The 22317-nt window shown below is 45.1% G+C and overlaps 1 protein-coding gene and 1 long non-coding RNA gene across 2 annotated transcripts; both read left to right on the top strand.

The window, feature by feature from the left end:
* Positions 1 to 1028: 1028 nt before the first annotated feature.
* Positions 1029 to 17757, top strand: DCAF7 (DDB1 and CUL4 associated factor 7). The gene is made up of 7 exons (XM_066204913.1): positions 1029 to 1469; positions 7793 to 7951; positions 8269 to 8380; positions 9415 to 9533; positions 10115 to 10324; positions 10897 to 11014; positions 11527 to 17757. The coding sequence occupies exons 1-7, from the start codon at positions 1332 to 1334 to the stop codon at positions 11697 to 11699; spliced, it is 1029 nt and encodes a 342-aa protein (XP_066061010.1). The 5' UTR covers positions 1029 to 1331; the 3' UTR covers positions 11700 to 17757.
* A 1651-nt stretch (positions 17758 to 19408) lies between these two features.
* Positions 19409 to 21539, top strand: LOC136301735 (uncharacterized). Its single transcript, XR_010723929.1, has 3 exons — positions 19409 to 19676; positions 19793 to 19988; positions 20375 to 21539. It is a non-coding gene; the product is annotated as an uncharacterized lncRNA (long non-coding RNA).
* Positions 21540 to 22317: the final 778 nt, after the last annotated feature.

The raw sequence follows: 22317 nt of genomic DNA, 5'->3' as shown, positions 1-22317 counted from the left end.
TAGTGTACACTTTGCTAATAAAGATGTTTTTGGCACCTAATGTGAATTACAGCTGTGTTCGTCGGGAGCATCCGTGAATTCATCTCCTGCGGTCAAAGCCCCGTTGCTTCATCCAGGGAGCGTGGGGCTGACAGAGCCCCTGTGCAGTCAGGTCGGGGTGCAGCCTGCAGGGGCATTGCCGAGCAGTGCCTTCCCGAAGGGATGCAGTTGAGGCTCTGCAGTAATTTGGGAAAGCTTTTCTACAAGCCCAGGCAGCTGCGTATGAGAAACGATCTCGCCGACACAGCTCAGGCAGCGCTCAGGCCACGAGTCCTTGCAGCGAGCAGGACTTGAAGGAGCAGAGCGCTGCCCAGAGCGCCGCCTGCATCCAGGCTGAGCGGCCGCGGGCGCTTCGCGGGGCTGGAGCCGGGATCGGGCACCACCGACCGCGGCCGGTCCCCACGCCCGCAGCAGGGGATTAAATCAGCCTCGCTCCGGCTCCAGCGGGACGCCGGGCACAGCGGGGAGCTGCCTAGGGAGCCACCTGCACCCCTTCCCCCAGTAAGGCGCAGAGCACTCGCCAGTGCTGTTTCCGAAAATAAACACTATAATTAACCTCCTGTTAATTAGAGACAAGCCCAGCCCCGTCCGCCACTCGGCCGAGGCGGGACTCGAACTCGGGCATCAGCGTGCGCCCGAAGCGGCCCCACCCGCCTTAGGCTGGCGTGACTGACATCACTTCCAGCCAATCGACCGGCGATAGGGGCTCAAGATCCCGCCTCCAGTCACTGCGACCCCGGGTAGCCAATAGGATGTAGACAAGGAGCCCACCCGCCCTCCTGGGCGGGGCCAAGCGCAGCCGTAGGTTACCCCAGCCAGAGCGCGAGCGTCCGTTTGGAGTGACGGGCGGAGTGACCGATAGGAAGCCGGATCGGGCCGGGCGCACGGGCAGATCCCCCAATAGGCGGACGGCGCTCTAAATGACAGTCAGGGCATCCAACCCGCGCGCACTGGGCGGGGTTCCCCGCGTGGCTTCCGTTCCCGTTGTGTGAGAGGCCGAGTCCCCAACGGCCTCAGCGCCGCTGCCGCCGCCGGGTCTTGGCCGGGACCGGGGGCCGAGCCGGGGCCTCCCCGTTTCCTGCCGCCTCCCCGCGGGCCGAGCCGAGCCTCCCCCGCCGCCCCGAGAGCCGAGCCTTCCCCGCTCCCCGACATCCAGGCGGCCGTGCCTCCTCCGCTCCCCGTCCCGGGGGCCGCGCCGCGCCTCCCCCCGGCCCGCCGCGCCTCCCGGCTCGCTCCGGCCGGGTCCCCTCGCAGGCTCCCTGGGCCAGGCCCGCGGCCCCCCCGGCCCAGCCATGTCGCTGCACGGGAAGCGGAAGGAGATCTACAAATATGAGGCGCCCTGGACCGTGTACGCCATGAACTGGAGCGTCCGGCCCGACAAGCGGTTCCGCCTGGCGCTCGGGAGCTTCGTGGAGGAGTACAACAACAAGGTGGGCAGCGGTGGGCACGGGCGCTGGGGCTGAAGCCCGGGGCTGAGGTGGGCGGGGGCGCCGCCCGCCCTGCCCTGGCTCCCGGCGCTGTGCGGAGCCCCCGGTGCCTCCCCCGGGGGCCCGGCGCTGGGCCAGCTCCAGCCCGGCACGTTCTAGCGGGCCCGGAGGTGAGGGCACACTGCGGGGGACAGAGCCCTGGGCGCTGCTGGCTTTGGGATAACGCTGCTGCAGGGCTTCTCGTGACCTCTGAGCTTCGGGAGGAACGATTGTGTTGACTTGAGTCACATAAGCACCACGTGCTGTGAGTTCTCTGTGGTGTGAAGAGCTGGAAACTGAAGGTGTGAGTATGAGAGAGTCTGGATGCTGCTGCTATAGAAATAAAACAGGGTCCCCCGGCTTGGGCATCTCTGGCTTTTTGGTCAATGCAAAGGAAAGTTTGTGGCCAGGACTGAAATTTGTACTTCAGTTTGAAGTTTGTATCCATATGTACATAGATATAAAGAAGTTCCTCTTCAATCTGAGGAAGAACTTCCCTCCATTGAGGGTGGCAGAGCAGTGGAACAGGCTGGTCAAGCAACTTGTAGAGTCTCCCTTTCTGGTGTCATTCCAAACCCACCGGGACATGTTCCTGTGTCACCTGCTCCAGGAAGGGGGATCGGACTGGATGATCCTGAGAGGTCCCTTCCAACCCCAGCAGTTCTGTGATGTACAGGGTGTCTGGGATCATGGGAATGTGCTATTCTCATTGTGCTTTCTTGCTGTGGAGGGCTTCTGTGTGATAACTTTTTTCATAAGTATATAAACCACTCTCAGTGATTCCTCAGTACTTTTCCCTGAGAGCAAGGGTGTAATGGGGCATGAGATTGTATCTTCAGCGTTTCCCTGCAAAGTGTAAGTGAAGAATGTCACACTGGTAATGGAGAATGCGTGTTCATCTCTCAGAACACATGGAGCCACTTCTGAACAGCCTTCAAGGTGCTGGTCTGGTATAATGAATTACATAGGAGTAGAAGAGAGATGAGGCGATGGATGAAGTTATAGAGCATCCTGAAGTTTCTGTGAAACTGAAGGTCTGCCAGTAGACCTTGGTTTATTGCATGTAGCTTTCTAGCCTTGTCAAGGTGTTTAATGGAGACTGTGGAAAATGCTGTCGGAAAGTTGGCGCTGGGGATCGGGCTCTGTACAGAGGTGTGGTGGCAGGGAGTGGCAGGGTGACATCTCTTAGAGTGGTTAGATGACTGGCTGCCCTTGCAGCAGTCCTAGACATGGGCTTTGCTGAGCACGCTGTAGTTGAGGCAGCATGAGCCCTGTGTGAGAGTTGTCTCCTTTTCCTGGAGAGTGTTATGCTGCTGGGAATGCTGCTGGGGACAGGCAGGGCCTGCCTTGAAAACTTCCAATTTGTTTAAAGACCAGCCTGGAAAGATTTTTCTAGTCTATGTTCTGAGAAGGTAAAACAGCATATCTGCTCACAGTTGTTGTTTAGAGGTGGCACAATTGGTTAATAAGGGGCTTGCATTTATGTTGCCTATACCTCTTTAATTTTGGAGCATTCCCTGGGGTTGTTCTCTGTTACAGTGTGCTTAGATCTGCTTCTCAGCTCAATCTTCTGGTGTAAAGCCTCTCTTCTGTGCTTTACACTCACAGTTGTTGCAGACAGAAATTGTGTAGGACTATGTAGATTATCCATGTCTGCAAATATTACCCCGGGCTTCTCTTGACCTGTAAGCTCCAGGAAAAATGATTCTGTTGACTTCAGTCCCATTTAAGCACCACATGCTGAGAGGTCTGTGTAGTGTAAAGAGCTGGAAACTAATTTTGTGAGGATGAGAAAAGTCTGGATGCTGCTGCTGCTGCTATAGAAATAAAGATGGTGTATGATTAAAAATTAAACCTGTACAATCAATGCAGTGAAATGTAACCTTCATTTGCTGTGTCTCTGATATTTCAGAGTGATTTTTATCTGTTTTTGTTTTCTTGTGTGGTGCTTTTTGTAGGAAGACAGTTAACAGAGAGTTGTCTTGGCTAATTGCAAGTGTTGTTATTGCTGAGTATTGATGTTGTCTCCTTTACTTTGGGGACTAGAATACTCTTGGGAGTAGTGTTTCATCTGCACTGTTTTAATGGTGCCTTGCTGTGACTCTCTCAGCTGTGCTGAGCCCTTTAGAGGGTGGTGAAACATTCAGGGAATAGTTTCATTCTCCAGATTGGAAACTCTTGGACAGGTAAAACTGTGCTACCTGCACTAGTTGTAAACTCTTCCAGCTCCTGTCCTGTACGTGATATAACCAAGGGGGAAAAAACAGAAGCTCCCATTTAAATAGGCCATGATATTGTGCAGCAAAGGGCCTGGAGCCATGGGGTTTGTAGCCTGACTTGTAGAATTCACAGAAATGTAAGCTTTTTTACAGAGTATGTGTGAAGTTTTGTCCTTCTGCATATAATTTGTCCTTCATGGTTGAGATGTTTTATATTGCAGCTTCTGTCACCAAAACACGCTTATAGGTACAGTGGGCGCTAATTAAAAGGATAATGAAAACTGATTTTTGTTTTGGCTTTCTCTTTGCACTCATGATCTTTGCACTCTCCTTGTCAGAGGTTTCTGACAAGGTCCCAATAAAATTTGTCTTCCTGATATTGCAATAGTTTGTTCCAAACAACTGGCTTTCTTCCATAGTAACAAAAATGGTCGGGAACAGTGTAGCTTGGTTTAGGTCCAACCAAATAAGTGACTATACCTTTTCCTTATTACTTCTTTAGGATTTCTTTAAAAAGACTCAATGCCCAAGTGTTTGTTGCAAAGTGCTCACTGGGAGGGAATTAGAGGAAAGAGTGAGAGATTCTTCTCATTTGTCTCTGATTTTCTATTTCTGTAGAAATTGCCAGCATTACTGCAGGTTACATGAACTGCCTGTTTACACCTCTCCTTTGTGGGGAACTCAGACCTCTTGGCTGCCAAACCCTAATTTACTGTGGTCCCCAGTTCCCAGACCCCTCTAACCCTGTCGGCCACCCATTAATGGGCTCTGTGGCACAGATTGGAGCTGCTTGCCAAGACCTGTTTGAACCCCAGCGAGTTTTGTTTCAGCTTCTACACCTTCAATGAGCAAATCACTGCTACAAGAAGACAGAGGCCTTGCTCTGGTTGGAAGAATTAAATAATTTGAGGTGGTGTTTCCTAGACTTCTTGGATTGGGAAACTGAAGCCAGCCATTGTAATCCCTCATGGATCAGCGTCATGATGGGAGGGAACAGTGTTCATAGGTCTCACTGTTCAAAATGCTCCTGGCTGTGGCTTCCTGGGTCAGGAGCGACCTGTGGAAAACACCAGGAAAGGCTGATTTTGGGGATCTATCTGCAAGACAAAGCTGGAAGCCAGTTTGGGAGTCAGTCGAGGTTGTGTTGTACAGCTCGCTCCCATCACTGGAGCCAACAGACAGGTTCACCAGGTGCTTCCCAGGTTTCCACCTCCTCCCAAGCAGTGCCTCAGACAGAGTGTCCAGGGCAGTTCTTCTGCCAGAAGGTCATTTGTTCTGTAAGATCTAGCACTGCAAAGGAAAATTGATTGAATGCTGGAGATTAATTGGTGCAGTGACATCTTTCTGATTATGCATGACCCTAAAATAATTGTGAAATGTCATTTTGGGTAGTTACTAATTAGATTAAAGGGCTGTAGTTTTGGGGATTTTCAGACCACTGTGAATTTACTTCACTGTTCTTCCAGCTGTGTAAGAAAAAGAATCTGTTACCAAATTCTGCATCGTTCAGTTCTGTCTGATTCTTTTGGATCAAGTTGGAGATGGGATTTTTTTAGAAGTCAAGGAATGCTGATTAAGGGCACTTCTTTACTGACATGCACTGTTGCAATTATGCTTTATGTTTATTAGTGCTTGGATTGTAATATGCTAAAATTAGATGTGGACTTTCCTATCTTGAAATGTTGAAGAAACAAACAAAAAAAAATATTTAGCATTCCTAGCTGCTGTCATGGCACAATCACAAAACTAGTTGAGACTATAAACACACTGATCCTCATTTTTTCACTGGAAAGACTTACAGGGAGACGTGGAATGGTTCAAATAGTATCCAGACTGACAGGTGCTTTCCCATAGGCATCACCTCAGTCGTACCTGGGCTGGACCTCAGGCACTCCTTTGTGCAGCAGTGTTCTTGCCTCATTGCAGAAGGGAGAGACAGGGCTCTGATATAATCAGCATCCTAGAAATAATTCCGTGTTCCATCCCCTTGTGTTCAGCCTGCACAGGAGGATGAGTAGAGGGGTTCTGTAATGACTGTGTGTGATTAAGTCCGAAGAGAAGAGTAACAGTTCTGAATATGCAAAGCTTGGAAAGAACAGAACTTCTCAGGCATTGCTCCTGCTCCTGTGCCTCCTCCTCGGAGTTGCTGCTCCAGCTCTGAGGGCTCTGCAGGCACCTGAGCTGCAGCAGTTGCAGGAGCTCTGGTGATGATACAGTACAACTTCTGTTCTCTAACCCAGCCTGCACCTAAACATGTCAAAGATCAGAGATACTGGATTGCTAAATTGCTTCATCTTAAGTCTGAGGAGGGGTTAGATGTGAATATGCAGTGCAGGAGTATTTACATTAACACCAGTGAAAGGGGATCCTTTGCTGTTTGAGATTTGCTTCTGGTGATGAGGATGTTGATTGCTTTGTGTAGGATTAATACGCTCATGTTGAGTGAAAAACAGCGTAAGCAAAGGAGAAATGGTTAGAGGTCATTTGTCTTCTGATCCTAACCTTGCCACAAGATTTTCTATCACCAAGGACAATTTGCTTCCTTTGTAAAATCTGCTTAGTATTTCTGATCCCTAAAGGAGTTAGAAAGCTATTTGTCAATCACTTCAGAGGTCTGGGAGGATTTTTGACTGATTTATACTAGAGTGTAAAGGACAATAAGGAGTAGTTGTAATAAAGAAAGGGCAAGACAGGCTGTGTTTCAGTTTTTGGAAGCATACTTGGCTATGTCTTTTAGTGTTTGTTATGGATGGAAAGGATGGAGCTTCTCATTGTGGAGGGGAAGGTTTGCATTTAAGAGAATCTCTTAATGAGCTCGTGCAACAGCAAATTAATAAGATTTTAAGATCCACTGAAGCCTTTGTTGGTTTTCTGTTATGGGAGGAAAATAGGATAGATTTCCTGTCTAGTTGAAATGTGTAGTTTATTAGACAAATTGCTTATCCCAGAATACGCATAAATTTAGGATTTTTTCAGATAAACATCCTAGAAAAGTCCAATAAGCTCCTATTCCCAGGAGGATGCTGCTGTGTGGAAAGTACTAGGAAGTTCCCACTGTGAGCAGCTTATAATCTAATTGTAGTGAGCCATCCCCATAATGTTTGTGTTTGGGCAGCATTTCACACAGTGGGACTTTCATCCTGTTTGGGTCCTGGAGTCACTGCAGGTCAAACAAGTCCTCCCAGCACCTTTTGTTCTCTGCACACTTTCTGACGTGTCAATATTTTTCTAATAACATCATGTCTGGGACTTCAAACATTACTTCAGGTGTTGTCATGACCAGGCTGTGTGGAGATAGTTTCTTGTTTGCTCTGTTTTGCATCATTCTCACAATGGGGCAAGTTTAGCCCTTCCCCCGACACATCACTGTGCAAAAATTCTAGTTTGGAACTCAGTTACCTGGAGTCTTTCAGCAGACCTGCTTTCTTGGTCCGTTCACACAAAACATTTGAATAATTATGTAACCATTTTAGCTCCCCAATATTTTTTAAAAAGTTTTAATTCTGTTTTACTTTCTTCCTCTCTGATGCGATTAATTTATGAGTTTTTCATGCACTTGTGACAGAACATTTTGGGTCATGTGGTGCCGAAAAAGCTTGCCAGCTACCTGACATGATCCATCACAGTCTGCAAGGTTATGGCCAAAAATTCCATAATACGTGCTTTAATTGTGCAAACTACAGCTTGTTTTGCTCTCTGAAGATGACATTGTCAGCATCACTTCAGTTAAGGATGAATTACAATAATGTTTGTGCAGTTTAAGTCTGTGATTTAAACAGGGCTTTGCAATGTTTAAATTGAAAAGAGAAGGGTGGTCTTTAATCCTTTAGGATTGGATTTCAGTTCATTTGGAATCATCTCTTCAAATCAAAGTGCTGTGGTGATTGTGGATACTTCTCTTTACTTACATGCCCCAGCAGCACTTTAATGATTTCTCATTGACATGATGATCCTTTTATGTTGTCCTTGAGGTGACAGAAAATGTCCTGAAACACCCTCAGTCTTAATGCTGTCATTAGAAATTAGTATTTTGATAAAATGCTTTCTTTTAAATGTGGTTTCTCACAGGTGCAGCTTGTTGGTTTGGATGAAGAGAGCTCAGAATTCATTTGCAGGAACACCTTTGATCACCCCTACCCCACCACAAAGCTGATGTGGATCCCAGACACCAAGGGAGTTTACCCAGACCTGTTGGCCACCAGTGGTGACTACCTGCGAGTGTGGAGAGTGAGTAAATCCTCCCTAGGAAAAGATGAACCGTGACATGAATTGTTTTATATATATTGATCTCTTTTTCATTTGAGACAAGATTTTTGTCACTGCAATAATGTGACTATATGAAGACTGTAAGAAATGCAGAATTATCATGGCAGTTGCTGTTTTAATCATCTTACTGAAAATGGAGGTGGTGGCTGTGTTTTCCAGAGCTTTAGGATATAAAGCTGAGAGGAAGGAAACCTGGGATTAACTCGTAATGTTTTGTTCCAGTGGAACAAGTCAGGTGATGTTGCTTTGTTACGTCAGATGTTTCATTTTCTCTAAAGGTGGGTGAAACTGAGACCCGGCTGGAGTGTTTGCTGAACAACAACAAGAACTCGGATTTCTGTGCTCCACTGACATCATTTGACTGGAATGAAGTGGATCCTTACCTGTTAGGTGAGACTAACAAAATGTTACGGTTTTGGCACATTTTTGAATTTAGTCTGATGAAGTCTGGGCTGTAACTGATGCTGTGTCACTGCATGTCCACTGCTAATCTGATAATTAACCACAGACTGCTGCATCGTAGAAACTGCTGGTGTTTTACATTAAAAAATAAAAACAACTATCTCATGGAGACTTTTTTTTTTCATTGAAAGGCGCCCTGTCCTGTGCAGAATGGGTCACTCAGGTTGGACTAGGGGTATGTGGGGATAGGGACTGTTGGCCTTCAGGGCTGGTAAGCTGTTGTTGCAGTGCTGAGTAAGGATGTGCATCAGCTCTGTGACTTATTTCAGAGTGTTCTGGAATGGATATAAAACTCTGCACTGAGCTGTGTGTTTTTTTAAGCCATTTCAGCAGCAGGAGGAGAGCCAAGAGCCCTTAATTCAGTTGGAGGAGGGGGCTGAACACTTAAGATTTAATTGTAGCCTAGTGGACAAATTGTGAATCCAGGATGACTGATGCAGAGGTTTGTTTCCCAGAAGAGAAGAGCCATTTATGTCAGGGGGATTTGCCCAGATTAACAGCGATAATATGTCATAGTAATTATTTACTACATGATTTATTTTCTGTTACATGTCTCATCTCTTAAGAGCTTTACTGCTAACCCCACCTTCAGCCCACAGCAGCAATCAATTAATAATATCATGCCATCAAAACACTGATTGAATTTGGGGTTTGGGGTGCACAGGAGACGTACAGGATCGGAAAGTTGATCTCACAGTTGCATCAGGCTTCTGAATAGATTGAAGCAGACATGAGCTATTTACACTTTATTCCTGTGTGGAAGGCTATTTCTGCAGCTAAAAGGTTTGGGTCATTTAAATGCATGGAAGACTGCTGGCTGTTTGACATTCTTGATTTTAGTTCTATGCTGTTCTCATGGCTATTTTGATCTGTAGACATTGGGGGATGTTACATTAACCCAGGAAGTGTTTAAATCATTTGTGACAATATTAATTTTGCTAACAGAAGTGGTTTTGTTTCAGGTACCTCTAGTATTGACACAACCTGCACTATTTGGGGTCTGGAGACAGGACAGGTTCTGGGAAGAGTAAATTTGGTGTCTGGCCATGTGAAGACCCAGCTTATTGCACATGACAAAGAGGTGAAGGGGGGTTTTGATTCTTTACATTGCATCTTTTTAAAGCAGTAGAAAAGGAATAGAACTTTTCCATTTTCCTCCTTTTTTTTTCTTGAACAGTTTAATGATTCAAAAAGATCATTTATGTAAGTTTGTATACAGTTTTTCTAAGATTGTATACAGTTTTGAGTACCTAAATACTGTTGGCTATCAAAACAATTCTTTTTACTCATCATAGACTCTTGACTTAAGAACATGCTTGTTTTAACAGATTGTGCTCCAGAATATTGTAGAAAAATGAGGTAAAACATCAAATTAGACTTGAAATCAACTTCATATCAAAGGCCTTAAACAGCTTGCAAAATTCTTTCATTTCAACATTTTACTTGTCATCAACTAATGTAAAAAACCCCAAGTCTGGGCAATCAATACGTTTTAATTTCAGTGAGTGATACCATAATTACACAAACACGTGTTTCCCCGTTTTGGCAAGTGTAATAGCTAAGCAGCGGCAGGGAGCAGGAGGCGTTTGTGGGGCTGTGTCCCAGGCAGGGTGCTGTCCCCGCCCGCCCTGCGGGGTGTCAGCTGTGCTGTGCCCCGGGCAGGTGTACGACATCGCCTTCAGCCGCGCGGGCGGCGGCCGGGACATGTTCGCCTCGGTGGGCGCCGACGGCTCGGTCAGGATGTTCGACCTGCGCCACCTGGAGCACAGCACCATCATCTACGAGGACCCCCAGCACCACCCGCTGCTGCGTCTCTGCTGGAACAAGCAGGACCCCAACTATCTCGCCACGATGGCCATGGACGGCATGGAGGTAAGGCAGCAGCTCCTCTCCCCTACCTGCCCGTGGTGGTTTTCTGGGGAAGGTGGCTTGGGACTAATTTATGCCCAGGTATTTAAGGTAAAGGGGCAGTGTCAGTACCTGAAGTATGATTAAGGACCAGTTCTTAGTGCACTAAGCAGTTAAAGGAGTGACTTTGGCATTATAAACTTGAGCTTTATGGCTTGTGTATATTTCAGCTGATTTTTAAGAGGAGCCTGTGAGCAGCTGGGCAATAATTTTCACCTAAAATCTTAACTGCAGGTGTTTTAGTCATCTTGTTCTTTCCCAGGCTAGTTTTAATTTGTTACCAAGGCTGCTTCAGGGAAGCACAATTTGTTTGCCACTGTGGCCTAACTCACAAGCCCCCTGTGAGGTCTGACTTCTTTTGAGACACATGACACACTGACCAACTGGAAGCTGTTCTTTAGGAACGGGGCTTGCTTGCCAACCACATCCTTTAGGAAAGAGCCATGTTTATAGCCTTACCTCAAAATATTTCAAACTTTGAATAAATTAATTTGTAAAAATGCAAATTATAATGTAACTGGTTTTTGTTTCTGAAGGTTGTGATTCTGGATGTCAGAGTTCCCTGCACCCCTGTTGCCAGGTTAAACAACCACAGAGCATGTGTAAATGGAATTGCCTGGGCACCTCACTCTTCCTGCCACATTTGTACAGCAGGTAAGTGTGACCTGTGGGGCAATCTCGGAGTCTTTCACTGCATTTGCAAAATTGTCTTCATCCTAAAGTTTATGCAGTTCTCTGCCTGCCTTTTGCTAAAGAATACTTGCAATTTAGAAGCTCTTTATTAGTGACTTTCCTAAAATCTTACAAAAATAGACACCTACTAGAGTTTATTGTGTGGAAGTGGTGAGCCCAGTACCCAAACTGTGCATTGGCTCTGGCTAAGCTTCTGTTATTTTAATGCTCCTTAGCTATTTTGCAATCTAGTTCTTAAATGTTTTCTGCTGTAATGAGTTCCACTGGTCATTAGTTTATCAGCTCTGTCTTGGATAATGTATAATGATCCAAGTTTGTTTTGTTGGAGCATAATTGTGTTGTATCTGGCGTGAATATGGATCTGGACTGGAACAGCCATATCTTACCTGGCTCCTTGGCTATAGGCCTGTAGTAGGCAGGTATGGAGATATTGTTACACTCTGACTGTACTTGCATTTCTTGTCTGTGTGCAGCGGATGATCACCAGGCTCTCATCTGGGACATCCAGCAGATGCCTCGTGCCATTGAGGACCCGATCCTGGCCTACACAGCTGAGGGAGAGATCAACAATGTACAGTGGGCATCCACCCAGCCAGACTGGATAGCCATCTGCTACAACAACTGCCTGGAGATCCTCAGAGTCTAACTTTGCTGCTTCATGCACAGTGAGGCAGGGCTGTGTCATTCCCCCTCCCCTCTAAAGTAAGAACACCACCAGTCAAGTGGCCAGTATCTATTGTTGCTTTGCATCTACTGTTGCAAGAAACTGTTACGAGAATCGATGGCAGGGGTCTCCTGTCTCTCAAGACTCTAAAATGCAGAGACGTGCTGAGCCTCTTGGACCTTCTGGGTTCTGGTTTTCTTGTGAAATTCTTTTTCCCTCAGTAAAAGTTCTGTATATTTGTTTGTTGACTGTATTAATAGGCTTGCAGGCTTTTAAGTTGCTGCATATGTCCATGTGTTTGTCAGCCAGCTGAGGCAGCACATCCACCAGTTTAATAGATGCAGGTGCAAAAACAAGGTGGGGGGGAAAAAGACAATGATGTTAACGGCCACCTTGGCAGGAACTTTTATCATTCCTGTTGTTGCTGCCTCTAAACTGTTTAAACGTTTGTATGTTTTTTATATATTGGGCTAACTTTCTATTGAGTAAGGTTTTTCTCCCTAATTCTTACTTTTGATATGTGACCCACTTCCATATGTCCAAAGCAGGACCTGTTCATGGATACAAACCACAGTAACGCTGCAGGCTCCCTGGCAGTAAAGGCCTGCCGGAATTAACTGTTGCCTTGGCTCCCTGTATCTGGTGACCTGGGCAGAATTTTCTGGTGCTGTGAAGTCCAAGTACTTGTTGCACAATTTCTTTACACTTTTCTGATGCTCAAGGCAGTTGTTACTATGGTAGGTCTTATTTTTAAGTTCTAACTGAGTTTGTGTGTATCCTGCAGTCGTGTTAGCAAACAGAGCGGTGATAGGTTGAGAAAGAAGATCCATGCATGACATGAGCTCTCAGGAGGTAAGCAACTCCTGAAAAATGTATTTGTAATGGACTTGGGATTGACACTTCCAATCAAATGATTTCCCCTCGGAAGACTGACCTTACCTAAATCAAAATAAAATGGTTTCACACTTTGTAGCTTGCTTGATTGGCAAATAATATGAGCAAGATTTTGTGGTTAGGCCGTACGTCAGAGGTTGTGTTTGGCCTGTGTTCCTGGGAGGTCTTGAAGGCAGTGCAAAGCAACCTTTTTGTGAAGTGTATTTGCTTTGTACTGCCAGGTCTTGTTGAATGAGCAAGACAAGTCAGAAAAGCTGGTCTGCTCTCCAAAAGAAAGCTGTTTTTTTGAAAGAAATTACTCCCTAATGTGTTGCACAAAGGTGGATTTAGAAGGAAAGAAACTGTGCCATTGAGGCCAAGGTTTGGCATTTGTCATCCTCCTGACTTTGGGCGATGTGCCAGAGGGCCTCTGTTTGGAATAGTGGATCACTCCACAATAATACTGTTCAATGAAAGCTGAGTGGATTAGGCAAGATAAAAATCTTTGTTGAAGTCTAACTAACACAGGTCCTGTGCTGAAGGCTCTGCAGCGCTCTCTGATGGAGACATGGCAGCCAGAGCTGGTCTGGAAGGGTGTGCAGCCCAGTTTCCATGTGAATGTCAGAAACCATCAAAATTCTTTCCACCTAATGAGTATTCACCTGTGACTGGAGCTAGATTATAAATAGGACACTGGCAAACTTGCATCTTGTCAGTTTATGCAGGAAAGGCAAGTTGGGAAAGGAATTGCTGTGGAACAGTGAAGCTGACACCGGGAACACTGTCAAACACAGAACAGAATCTGCAAAGTTCTGTCATTTTGGACGTAGAGAAATATTCTTCTGCAGGCTGCTTCTCACTGTGGAGCTCAGAAAAGCATTGCCTCAGGAATTTGATAGGAATTCATTAGGGACAGCTGTATTCCATCACTCCTTTTGATAGCAGAGAACCAGGAGACTAACACTGTTCAAGATAATGTTTTGTCAATGACACACTGTGTTCAGTTTTGGGATTTCTGACAAAGCTTGATTTGACTTGAAGGTCAATTTTTCTTAATAGCAGCAGTACTTAAGAGTAGTGTGTTCCACAGATAGGCTTTGGCTAGATGTCAGAGCAGTGTTAGCCAAACAATTAGTTATCACTTTTTACAATAGCACTTCGTCTGAAACTGGAAAAAACTTACGTAGAATGAAGTGAAAATTAGAGTTTTCTTACCAGGAGTGGCTAATGGCATTCACAGCTTTAGGAGTCATCTGAAATACATTCACAGGCTTGTCACGCTCTGTTTAATTACAAATGGCAGGCAAAACGTGCTGTTACTAAGAGGGAACTACCTGCAATGTTAGTACTTTCTATGTCCCCTTTTAGCTTCAAAGTTTATTCCTGTGCAGATGGCGTGAGTCAAAGATGAATGCTAAGATGATGAGAAGAGAGTTTGTATAAAGGAACTCATAGTCTCAATAGCCAGGTAGATTCTGATTCTGTTGGAAGGTAATCCTATTAGGGACCTGAAGAGGATCCAGTGTCAGTTCTTCCATCTGTGAAACTGCTTGAAGTCTATTTGTGGACTTGTGTACTTATTCAAATGCATCAAAGGCAAGTGAAGGAATCTTGGAGGCTCCAGTGGATTCTAAATAAAGCCTGTATCCTGGTTTTTTTAGCCAGTTGGGATACCTTCTGGATCTACAGCATATTGCTTTGGGCATAATCCATTGTCATTCTTCACATGAAATTACATTTTAAATCACTAGAGGCTGTTTTGGCACAGGGAAATGATACTTAAAATAACTTCAAAGATGTCACTTGAAAGGTTAATGAGTAAAAAGACATGAAAATCCCCATGGGTGAGATGTTCTGTAGTGCAAATGGCACGTCTATATAGACAAGGAAGGGAAAGACTTGGTGCCCTTTTGCCAGAAGCTGCTGACTCAGTGGCAGGGCAGGGAATGCTCTGCTTGGTGGACCAGGTTCACCGGCAAGATAAACCCTGACACTCGTCAGGAGCCTGTGAATTGAAATAGACAGTTTATCACATTTCCCCTGCTTGACATTCAATTTTCTTGGGTGTAAGCCCCCCATAAGCATAATTTTTCCTCAAAGTTCATGAAAAGAAATACTTTGATATTCAGTTTGTTATTTGGTGCTTACTGTACAAGCAGAGGATGCAGAACAACTGTTTGCAAACACTTCATGCTTTTTGAGTAGAAAGTAACACTAAGGGAAGAGCAAACAGGTGAGGTGAGCAAAGCAGAAAAGCACGTGCTCTTGTTGGTACAGGCCAGCCTGATTCTGGGACAGAAATACTTCTGAGTGAGGTAGTTCTGTATCACTGTTCCAGTTGATTATTTCAGAGACTAAACTATTGTTTGGTTGTTGTGTTCTGTTTAAACCAAGCTTCCCACAGATTCCTGCTATTATGTGGGCAACCTGGTGACTCTCAGCCAGGAGAAGTCGACGATGTAAAACTTGTTAGTGAGGTGAAAACCTGCAGTTAACAAGTTGAATGTTGAATTAGCATGTAGCGTGCCAACTCTGTGAATTGTCTAAATGAGGGGGGCTGTGGTAGCTTGCATCTATGGGAATTGTACTTGTGTGTGCAGGGATTTAAAAGACAAGGATTTGAGTGCTTTGACAATCTATTTAGAAAGAAAACACAGTGGTTTCAAATAATATGAAAGGAGACTGCTAAAACAGGTTGTTTCTTATGGAACCTTGCAATGTGTTTAACGGGGGAGGCATTGCCTCTCATAAGTCAAAGTTAATGATCCTTTCAAAACTTAGTGGTAATTACTCTACTGAATGTTCTGGATAATAGTAAAAAGCTCTATTTTTGCCTCGTGGTGCAATGAGAAGCTGCCTCAGTCTCAAGTGTAGATCATAGCCTGCCAGAGACCAGATGAGGGGAGGAGTCTGATGTGCGGAATTCACGGATGTTCTCGTGCTTGTTGTCAATGGAAATGAGCTGAGTGTGTCAGTTTTGTTCTCTTGCAGATGGCACTTTAACAAGTATATTTTTGGTAAGATTAGGAGGAGAGTCATCTTTTCCTCAGCCCTTGTAGGGTAGGCATTTGTCTGTGTTGTGTAGAAAATGTTAAGTAACGACCATCACCAAAATCCTAAACTGGGGACATAGTGGATCCTCACTTGTTTTTACTGAAAGCCAAAAATATGAGCACTTGACAAGGCTGTAAATGTTAAACTGAAGCGTCATGTTCTGAAACTGACACTGTCCTGTAAGGCCAACCCAAGGGATGTAGTGCTGCCTGTCCCCCACAGAGTCCTTTTTATTTAGGAACTTCGTGGTGTTTGGGAATCCTCTTCTTTACCGCTGGAACATGATGGTGGCAGTGCTGGGTTGGTTGTATAGGGATGTGCCTGGATTCTTTGGATAACTTGAATTTTGTGAGAGAAGAACTGCAGCTGCTGCCTGTAAATTCACGCAGCCTGAAACATTGAACTGGCCAGCTTGTTAATGGTGTTTTAACTCTTTCCAGACACACTGGAAAGGATGAACAGCAGCACAGACAAGCTCTGGGCTCAGCAGACTGCAGTTTCAGTCCCATCAAAGTACTAAAGGCTTGAGTTTTCCCCCTGCTTGTAGCAAAGTGGTTCCACGACCTCAAATGCACACTGTTAGCCTGTCAGGTTACACAAATCCTCTCTTAACACGTGTTTCCTGCTTTCTACTCTCAGACCAATATTCCAGAGCAAGCCTGTACTTACTGTTCTGTGGGCATGGAAAGCAATGACCAAGGTAACTATCAACTCTGTCCCAGTTTCTCTTGATCTTTGCAGAGAATCCAGGGAATTAATTGTATGTGGCACTTAAAGAGCACTTTGTGATGCAGCTGTGCTTCCCCTGCTTACCCAGGAAGAGTCAGAAATGTTTCATCCTTGAGGGCGTGGAGGAGAGTTTAGGATGCCCCTGACTCAGCTGACTCAGTTTGTTTTCTGGAAGAGATCTCCAGAACTTCCAATCAGCACCTTTCACCAGCAGTAAAAAGAACAGTAATTAAAAATGCAGCTAAATAGCAGTCACTGAAGGCTCATCTGGTGATTCATGGCAGACACCTGATGCAAAGGCACTTGTGAGAGTTGCTGCTGCCTGTTTTAGGTGGTAAGTGTGTCTGCCAAGGACCTCAGTGGCCTTTTGTGCAGCCTCTGATACTCAGCATCAAGCAAGAATTTCCATAGTCATAAAAATAATTTAAATTATCTCAGTGGCTTCCATCAAATTTGTTTCTATTCAGGAAATCTAACGAAGTTAAGGAAAAAAAGCTATTTCCTGACAAAATATTGTGGCCATGTGCAGCTGTAAACCCATGGTCCAGCTCCCATCCCTTGGAGTTTGCTTTCCATGTGCAACACGTGCAACTCCAGCCCCCTCTCACTGCTGAGGGTGGGTCTGTGGGATCTTAGCAAGGCAGAAAGGCAAGAACCAGAGCAGGACTGAGTTCCAGTGCAGCTGGAAAAAGGTATGTTGCTTTTTTTGACAATTTGGGAAACTATGAAATCTACTATTTAAAAAGAACCTTTTTTAACCCTTGGATTGTTAGCAGTGTAAAATGTAATTTAAATCCATTGCGCCAAAGCGTTTTTGTTACCAGTAGCTGAGTAGGAGATACTTTTAGGTGTGTTTTCCCTTCTGCTCTTCCCATTCACAGTCCCGTTGTGGTAATTTCCTGAAGGTGTAATCTTTGTAGCATGATTGTACAAACATCCATATGAGATTCCTAACTTCTTGTTCTCACTAGAGTATGTTAAAGCAATAGTAATTTTACTTCTGTCCTTTTCTCCACCTGCAACTTCGCTACTATTCTGTCCTAGAGGAATCCCAGTATCCTGCTATTCAACAGACTTGTATTGTTGACATGGATAACTGCAGTGTCCCTATATTCCTTTATTTTTATGGAGAAAATATAAAAGGGTTTGTTACAATGGATTTTAACACCTGAGTCATGGAACCATATTGTTGAAACTCTGTAAATTTTACGGCAATTTTCTGAACTCGCTTGAAAGTGGAATGTTGCATCCTTTTATGCTATTTCCTGCTTCCTATGTAGTTTTATTCCGATTTTTAAACCTTCTTTCTAAGTTTCGGCCTCCTGTGTATTAGGTACAGTATTTTCTGCCTTTCATACTTTGTAATAAAAATGGAACATTTGTAGATTGACTGCAGTTCACTGTGTGATGAGTGAAAACCTCGGGGGCACCAGGGAACTACAAATGAACTTCATTTCTTCTGTGTGGAATTTGTTGCTCTAAGAGGAGGCTGATTGCTTTGCCTTGTCTCTGCAAAGCTGGTGAAGTATATTGATCCCTCATCCCACAAATACCCAAACAAACTTGAAAATTCCAGCAACTCTTAAGTTGCAAGTTTCCCCAAATAATTACGATATTACGAACCCCGTCAGGACAGAACTCCAACAGAATGGTTAATACAGCTGTACATTAAATATTTGCTTTCTTAAAAATCTGCTGTGGGGTCCCTGTATTCCAGTGTTGTTTCTGCTCATGTTTTCCAATGCTTTGCTTGTTCCCTGCACAACAAATGGGAATTATCTGCTGTGTGGTTTTGTTTTTAAGACAAGGGGAAGAAGGATTTTTTTAGAATTCAAATAATTAGTCTCTGAGGGTGTTTTGAATACAGGCAAAGTGAAAACAAAGCAATTGGGCACTTCTGTAGCTTTAAGTCTCTCCTGGGCAGGGTCACCTCTCTTAAAGGGTGTTTTTTCCACACACTCAGTCACTGCTGTCATGTCTGGAATTGGGACCAAGAGGGGAATAGGGTGGCAGAGCTTGGAAATTCGTACCTTAGGCCTTGGCAAGCAGGACTGATAACTTCCTTAAGTATTTAGATTAAATCTAGTTCAACTAAACAGCTGGATTTCTTTCTAATTCTTTGTGTACTGGCTTTGAAATAAAAGCTTATTAAGCATCATGACCACAGTGGAAAGAGTTGCCTGCAAAGATGCTGTGGTGGTTTTTAAGCTATATATGGGCTTTGTGTTAGTAACCCCTGCTCAGAAAAAATACTTTGTTTCTAAGAATTGTTTGTCTTTTACCCTAGAAATGTATTTGCATCCTCACAGATTATTTTTCCCCCTGGATCTGTGCTTTGGAATACTCCAGAGAAACTTTCTCAGCTACCACTGTGGTGGAAGGAGGCAGCTTGTGCAAATTTGAGCAGTGCAAAAAGTGGTGGACCGGTGAATAATGGGGGAAGCCGATTGCCTGTCAGTGTGGCCAAACAAGTGCCATGAAATGATGTAGAGGAACATAGGTAATAAAAAAGACGAGAGGGGCTCTGCCTTTTGTAAATATTATGGAACAGCCAACATCTGGCACAGCTGTCCTGCTCTGTGACCATGGGGAAGTCCCTGCTCTGACACGAGATGTAAGTGAAAAGCACATAATTAATCAGCAATCAGTAAATGGCTCAAAAATACTTGAAAGAAAGCCTCAGTGGTAACACAATGCTCAGCAATAGCTGTAGAGAAAAAGTGGTCCCTGAGATTATTCTGGGGCCTGTGACTGAGAGAACCATTTAATTTGAGCTTTTGCATTCGTGATATTTTAGGAACAGTCCAGACTGTCAGCTCAGAGGAAGTAATGATCTAAAAGCATATAATATTTTTAACGTTCTTCTTCCCCTTCTTTCTCTAATTTTGCCATTCCAAAGGCAGAACAGCTTCTGGTTTTTAACCAGCTTCCGAGCCCCCTCTGCTGGAATGCTGCTGGCAGCCAGGCCCAGCCTCGGCAACAGGACAGGTTCGGGGGCAGCTGCTCCTCCTGGCTGACAAAGGCTGTTTCAGGCGTGTTTTACAGGAGATTCATGTCTTCTGCTGGGGGAGAGATACACCTGAGCCCATCTATATCCTGCCATGCTGTCCTAGAGTTGGATAATGATGATAGTGTTCCATTCACTTTGTTTTCAAAGCTGAGAACACAACAAGAAATTTTTAGGAGAGACAGAACTGCCTGGAATTAGTGAGATTACTCTTCCATCTGCAGAAGACAGTGCAGAACCCTTTCATGCATCCTTTGAAGATTGGATACCCCATCCCTGGAAGTGTCCCAGGCCAGGTTGGACTCCTGGGGTTGGAGAAACCTGGGACAGTGGGAGGTGCGGGGGTGGCATGGATGGGCTTCGAGGTCCTTCCAACCCAAACCATTCTGGGGTTCTCTGGTTTTATTTACAGGGTTTCTCCTCCTCGCCCCCTTCTGTGGCTGTGGAGTCCAAGATGTAGAATAAGGAAGTTTTGGCATGGGACAAGTCTCAGCCTGGAGCCTGCTCAGCTCCCCAGGAAGGATGTGTCTACCTAAACAAGAAGGGAAGCAGGAAGGAAAGAAGAAATAGTACATCTGATAGCAGGGAGAAGGGGCTCTTTGAGTCAGGTATGCTTCAGAAAATGGAAATACTACCAAAATAGAAAATAAGATACTGGCATAGTGATTAAGACACTAGGAAAAGATGCCAGGAGTTAAATCCCAAAGGTCTACTCCAGACTTCCTGTGTAACTTTTAACAAGTCACTGTCTCTCTGTGCAATGCCCTTAAGTCCCTAAAATAGGGATTGCACTTCCTTTTCTTAGTTGATGCTGCGTGACAGCATTATACAATTAGGCCTTATAAAATTCCTTTAAAACAAATGGGCTAACTGGAAACATAGGAGCTCCTGGAGAGTTTCTGTGAATATCTTTACTGATGATTTTACATTAAATGGCATCAGACAATCTGAATAAATTCAAGAATTAAGTATGTTCTGCAATTGCTGTTTACAGGAGTGAAGCTTCCCTGCTGGACAGCTGCAGCCCTGGAAGGATGTGGGCAATCCAGGTGGAAAACCATGGAATATCAGCTGGTGTGAAACAACCAACCTGATCCTCATCAGGAACTGTAATGGCAGGACAAGGAGAACTGTGTTCAGACTGATAGAGAGAAGGATTAGATGGGATATTGGGAAGAAATTCCTCCCCGGGAGGGCGGGCAGGCCCTGGCACAGGGTGACCAGAGCAGCTGTGGCTGCCCCTGGATCCCTGGCAGTGTCCCAGGCCAGGCTGGATAGGGCTGGGAGCAGCCTGGGACAGTGGAAAGTGTCCCTGCCCATGGCAGGGGTGGCACTGGGTGGGCTTGAAGGACCCTTCAAACCCAAACCATTCTGGGATTCTGTGATTATGCACAAAACCAGTGCAGTATTAAGTACACAGGAGAAGTCAGAAAGGAATTACTTTTTTCCCCCCTGAAGTTACACAAAAAAGGGGTACTTATTTTGGTAGAAAGTTGGATTCCAGTTCATGAAGGATTTACCAGCTTGTCAGGAATTAAAAAAAATGGTGCAAGGGTCTGTAGTGGTCCAAAAAAAATCCTGATGGCACTTGCATGTAAATAGTGATGTGAGAATGTCTGTAAAATGGGGAAACCACACATCAAGAGATAAAATTACTGATTTACACGTTAGGCTTGACAGGTGGGTGAAGTGATGAGCTGTTAAGGACAAATCATTCTATTTTTGATTTGTTAAAGCGGGGGGGGGGGAAGCCTCAGTGAAATCCAGACATCCTGGGCAGTTGGAGATGGGAAGAGTGAGTTCCACCAGGGTGGGTGTCTCCTGCCATCTGCCAGGAGCTCCTGGCTCCTGTCACAAGCTGCCACTCGCCGGTCTAATATCTTTTGGACTCAGTAAACCGAGTTTCTACACAAAGAACATGGAATCATTCTCATTTAGCAGGACTTAAACTGAGAATTTTATATGCAAACATGTAGGAACTTCAAGATAAGCAAAAATAACAAATGGTGAGATGATGATGGAGTGGTTTGAAATCAGGGCTGGTGCAGTAGGGAATTGATACTAAATTTCTGCCTCCCAGGGCATGGGGTGGGCTCTTCCCTCTCTTAGAAAAATATTTTTGTAATGATCCTGGCACAAAGAGTGAGCATTAAAATCAAATTTGGTGATGTACAAAAGAAGGTTCAGATTCCTGGACTTGTTCACACTTTTGAGCAATTCCCCTTTCCAGTCTAGTTTTCTTCTGTGTGTGTCTTATCCAGGTTCCATAACCCCTCTGCCATTGCTGCCGTGCTGTTTGTGAGTCACTCACAGACCACTGCGCTTGCTGCCAGATTGAAAACAGCAGCTCAAACATCTGCTCGAGGTGGGTTTCCCAGCAGCGGGGTGGCCCTGGCCACCGCAGTGAACCAGGGCTGGGCTTCTTTTTAAAATAACAAACTCCTTCTGCTGTTCCTTTTGTGGAAAAGACACGATGAAAATACCATCCTGCAGGTGGAATGGACACAGAGGCTGGGAAAGAGCAGGCTGGATGTTGCTTTAAAAAGTAGGACTTGATTTAAATTCACAGCCCGTGGCAGGGCGTGAAATGAGGTGATCTTTAAGGTCCCTTCCAACCCAAAGCATTCATGATTCAGAGTAGAATTCCCGGGTTAGACTGGGTGATCACAGTAGCACACGGCGGTGTGTGAATGGAGTTGCACATCAGTTGCATCAGACACAACCGAGCATGATTTTTTAATTATAATTCATTAGTTTATTTTAAGGGAACATTTCTTCTTACGAACCCTGTGGACTGGTTCCCAGAGGTGCTTTGCTGCAGATACAGCACGGGCAGAGGGACAAAACTCCATTTTTTCCTTTCCACTCTCCTCTCTGGACCCGGCCGCGCTCCAGCTCGTAGGCGGGGCCGCCCTGCCGTCCGTCACTCTGATTGAC

Source organism: Chamaea fasciata, unplaced genomic scaffold (genome assembly GCF_029207755.1).
Source record: "Chamaea fasciata isolate MVZ Bird 193981 ecotype frontalis unplaced genomic scaffold, bChaFas1.0.hap1 SCAF_27, whole genome shotgun sequence".
NCBI lineage: Eukaryota > Metazoa > Chordata > Aves > Passeriformes > Sylviidae > Chamaea > Chamaea fasciata.
The sequence above is the reverse complement of the archived record's forward strand: the minus strand, read 5'-3'. Positions and strand labels throughout refer to the sequence as shown.